This window comes from Clupea harengus, chromosome 18 (assembly GCF_900700415.2).
Source record: "Clupea harengus chromosome 18, Ch_v2.0.2, whole genome shotgun sequence".
NCBI lineage: Eukaryota > Metazoa > Chordata > Actinopteri > Clupeiformes > Clupeidae > Clupea > Clupea harengus.
In genome coordinates, this window is record NC_045169.1 from 904,045 (window position 1) to 909,099 (window position 5,055).

The 5,055-nt window shown below is 42.0% G+C and overlaps 1 protein-coding gene across 1 annotated transcript; it reads left to right on the top strand.

Moving 5' to 3' along the window:
* The first annotated feature begins 1,377 nt into the window (after nt 1-1,377).
* Nucleotides 1,378-4,384, top strand: cited1 (Cbp/p300-interacting transactivator, with Glu/Asp-rich carboxy-terminal domain, 1). The gene is given in 3 exon segments (XM_042710415.1): nt 1,378-2,225; nt 3,374-3,501; nt 3,504-4,384. Coding segments are annotated over 2 exon segments (438 nt in total). The 5' UTR covers nt 1,378-2,225; nt 3,374-3,413; the 3' UTR covers nt 3,854-4,384.
* The last annotated feature ends 671 nt before the right edge of the window (nt 4,385-5,055 follow it).

A 5,055-nucleotide genomic window follows, 5' to 3' on the forward strand; every position in this document is an offset into this window, starting at 1 on the left:
TAAAACTGTAAATACATTTTTTGCTGGCCTTTTTTATTTCTCAGTGTAGAGCAGCAAGGTTTTTCCCACATATCCCCTGTTTACTTAGTGTGCCCCTCCATAGCTGCTAGTGTGACCTCAAGCAGAGTGACAAACCTTACAAAGTGGTGGTGGTAGTTGGGCCAGTTTGGGAACTCTACACCGATCAGCTACAACATTAAAACCACCTGCCTAATAGTGTGTAGGTCGCTCTCCTGCCACCAAAACAGCTCTGAACCGTCAAGGCATAGACACCACAAGACCTTTGAAGGTGTCTTGTGGTAGACATTAGCAATATATATAAGTCCTAAGTTGCACGGTGGGGCCTCCATGGAACGGATTTGTTTTTTTCAGCACATCCCACGCATGCTCGATCCTCGCTCGGATTGAGATCTGGGGGAATTTTTGAGGCCAAGTCGATACCTTGAATCCTTTGTCATGTTCCTCAAACCATTCCTGAACAATTGAACGCTTAAAGCTCAGATTTGGGATGGGCCACCCACAATGGCTCTGATGCACACAGAGGAAGTGGAGGTGTGGGCTTGTATAACAATGGCCAGCAGGTACAGCACTTAGCTCTGAGAGAACCTCACTCACTTGCCATATCTAATATATAATATCCATTAAGAGAAACAACAGATTCATACACCGGTGTTTACGCCTCCTTGATGAGCACACTCCCCTGTGTCTAAGGCTGTGGGTTTGTCTCAGGGAGAGGAGAGGAGAGGACTGTGCTTCTCATAATGCAGGTTACATCTACTGTCTTGTTTAACTATCCATTTCACACCCAACCCAGAGGTTATGATCGAGAATACAGTGGTGGATTATCAAAAGACGTTTTGGATTTTTGGTCATGGATGACCAAGAGGAAGGGTGGTTCTATTCCTTCATGGATGACCAAGAGGAAGGGTGGTTCTATTCCTTCATGGATGACCAAGAGGAAGAGTGGTTTTATTCCTTCATGGATGATGACCACTTTTTAAGCAGAGCTGTACAACCTCATTAAAGGTGTAGTTGTCCATCCTGGTGAAAGGTTGGTGGTTGTTGTCAAACACACACCTCCCTTCTGTGCATTGTTTTGTTTCTCATTTTACAGAGCCAGGAAAACAGTTTTGAACTGTAATGTATTATATCAAGGACTTTGCCTTTAAATAGATGAATATATGGGGAATAGAAATGCCTAGATGAAAAACAAGAAAATGATTTAACCTATCAAAATACAATGCTGTTGTTTCCCACACGGCCATTCAATTATGAAACTGCAGACACGTTATTTTTTTACTATAGCCTATGTGTTTGCAATAGTCACCTCTTCATTTTTGCTATTCTATATGAAATAACCAAAGCTGCTCTTAACCAGAGTGAGGTTTGAAGAAGGGTACGTAAGTAACGTAAGTAATCATCGGCTATGTGCTGACCTGTAGGCATGAGTGGGTTAACTTCAGCCAGCCTTTCATATTATAGTGTATCTTTCGACAATGATTTCCATTTGGCAAGTAACTAAGGGAAATAAATATGTCTGCCTCTGACTTCAGTGGGAATAGGAGACAGCTCAGGTTGGTTATATGACATGTAGGGCTCACAAGTTTGGCGCTTAGTTTTGGACCCGCGAATTGAGACCCCAACCGAAATGAATGGATACGCTGTCCATCGCTCTCCTGGTCTGTATAATACCTTCATGTTTATTGCATTCAAAACCATAATTAGCAGCCCCCACCTGCACTGTCAGATAAAAGGTTATAAAACATGACAAACATTTGTTACAATTTTGATACAAAAACTTGGACATGTCATGTAGGATCTTTCAAAAGTTCTTGGAATAATGGCCTATTGAAGACCGGTTTATTTTTAGGTTACATTTGTATTAAGTAAATATAAAGGCCCACATCCATACTTCGAAGTGTCTCAAAGGTTTCTCTGAGAGAGGAAAAGAAACATGCACACACAGTCAAGGCGTATGGGTGGCGCTCTAAACCTGGTCCACTTCGTGTTGCTCAGACGACACCAACTGAGTGAGAGTGCGGGCAAAATAAATTGATGCTTGTCATGGAAAATTAATATGACTATTTCACTTTTGTGCGACTTTCAATTTGTGCGCGAATTAGCAATTTCGCCTCAAACTGAGTGCGGGCGCTGGCTTTTGTGGATAATAAGCCGTGGTTCGGACTTCGAAATCCTGCGGAATTAACAATAGATTATTTGTAGAGGTAAGTTTGAAGTTAGCAGTTATTTTTATCTAAAGTTAATTGGAATGAAAATGTTCTGATTATCTGTGCAGCTAACCTTGAGAGGAAAGACCCTGGCAATTTGTCCCAACAATAGGCTAGGCTACTACTAATAGTTCCAGTCCAAAAGTATTAGCAATATTTAATTAGGTGTGAACAGGTTTGGACATCAAATCTACATGGTAGTTTCTGAACTTCAAATGACGATGTGCGTTTGATAAATCTAAAGGCACCCCGCAGTGTTTAACTGTCAAAATTGCAACGATGTAATTGACGTGACTGACTTTACACACTGAAATAACCAGCTGTTCGGTAATGCAGTGCATAAAGATGTAGATTTTGAAACTTGCCAGAAGATATTATGTGTGGTTTATTGCTAGTTCGTGTTTCAGTATTTAATTACAACATTTCTCCTTTTTGGTAAGCTAACTGACTTTTACAGCACCGTGATTGTTGTTCTTTCATAGAACGTGAAATGTGTAGGGATGAATAACAATATGACTATAATACAGTAGTACTGCCTTTGCTGCTTAATTCAAAACTCTGCAATCATGCACATCACTGCTGTTTAGTTGAATGTATGTATTTGTTCCTTAGATGGCCACCCCAGCTGTATTCCTTCCAACAATTCCATTTTTCCTAAAAATAAGCTTTGTGTGTGTGAGTCTGGTGGGGGTGTGAGGGAGCTCAGAGGTCGGGAAGCACATCATTAAATTACCTTCCTTGGCACCAAAACATGGCTGGATTGTGTGTGGAAGTGTTGCTTTATTTCTGCACACCCAGGCCTTCCTAACTTAATTAGACCTGTGATTAGTTGGCCTAACGGAATCATCAAATCACCTACGCTGCCCCTTTGGACACATTCATCATGAATGTAGTTAGATTAGGGGACGGTTATATAGGGTGAGGTCGGATAGTGGTCTTCATTCCATAGATATCTAACACTGAGGTGGACACACTGACATGGATGATGTAAGATCTGATGACGTCTGTCCTAGAGGTCTTGAGCTCCGTCTTTTTTCCCCTTAATGTCTGAATGTGTTTTAAGATCAAACGGAACCGTTGATGCCAGGTGATGATGATGATGATGATGACATCACCAACATTTTTCTACCTGTTTCCTTCCAAAGGTGTCCTGTGGTGACGAGCTTACTGTTCCCTGACTACATCATGAAAGACTCGGACTCACTGACCATTCTCCACTACCCCAGCACTGGAAAGGCCAGCTCCCAGTTCCCCCCCTTAGCTCTTCACAGTGGGGCCCAGCCATGGGGAAGCCTCAGCCCTTCTGCGTGCAGTCTGGCCCACACCTACTCGCTAGCATGCAGCTCCAGAAACTCAACAGCCATTATCAGAGTCTTGCGGGTGCTACGGGATCAGCCAACATATTATCTTCAAGGGGCTATGGGATGCGCCAATTGGGTGCCACACAGACCTCAGCCCCCGGACTGAACCAGGGTCCTGGGATTATTGACTCTGACCCTGTGGATGAGGAAGTGCTAATGTCATTGGTGCTGGAGCTGGGCTTAGACCAGGCTAAGGAATTACCAGAGCTTTGGCTGGGCCAGAATGAGTTTGATTTTATCTCAGATATACCTGCTGGATGCTGACCCTGGCAGCACAGATACAATTCTTCCTTCATCTACCCTCTCTCTACTCAGCAGAATTGGAGGCAATATTGGACCCATTTTTTTCAAGGCTTTCTCCGTATGATGGATACTGTGTGCACTTGTCTGAAGGTGCTGTCAGGAAGTCAACATGGGCACAGATGTTGCACAGCTCGAAGCTTTAAGAGATAAGGGCATAAGTCAGTCTCATGCTTGCCTATAGTCCAGTTGCAAGATCTGAGATGTATCTACTGCTGTTTTTCAAGCTCTCTAGTTATTTAAATGTATTTACCTTGCTAAATGTGTTTCCTTTACTGTCGTCATCTATTTGCATAACTGCAAATATGAACTAGCTCAAACATACAATGAAAGTAAACTGGGTGACTTTTACATTAGAGAGGTTTATTTACAACTTATAACCATTTATTGGAAATGAGATAGCAACCAGAAAGACAAAAGCTAACCATTCCAGTCCTCTGTGGTACAATGGCAGGAGGTTGGAGGCAAAAGGATCCAGGGCAATGACAATTTAAACTTCAGCCAATATACTTTTATTTTATGTTTGAAGTGTGGTCATGTAGTGGTTAGTTCATTTCTGAGATAGGTCACTACAAAACTGAATCAATGGAACAGAAGAAAATATATTGCAAAATTCTTGTTTGGAGCTAGAAGGTAAGAGAAAGACCCAGCTTAATGATTCACAAACATCTGTGCTCCCTTAACACTGAAGATGCCTTTCATGCTAGTCCAGTATTTGACAGCCTCACGGACCAGAGGAAGAAGAGTCACTCTTGGAATGGAGATAGTTTACTCTTCAGGGGCTGATCTGAAAACATTCTGAAACATATTTGAACACTGAGGATGTGTGCACAGATACTTGATAGCTGATCTGAAAACATTCTGAACCATATTTAAACACTGAAGATCTGTGCACAGATACTTGATAGCTGACTTGAAGTGGCCCAAGTGCCATGTATGCATGTGCAGACTGTGGTTAGTGTGACGGACAGTAGACTAGTGGCTGATTCACGGGACATAAAAACTATTAGGTACAGTCCAGAACCTGCATCACAGTTACTTTAAAATATTAGGTCATCTGTTTGTCATCTGTTTTAGGACACAGTCACAATTTTCAATCATCTATAAGATATGGGCCCTGTTGATAAACAAGTGTAAGTGTCAATCCCCATTCATTCATTCTTAGC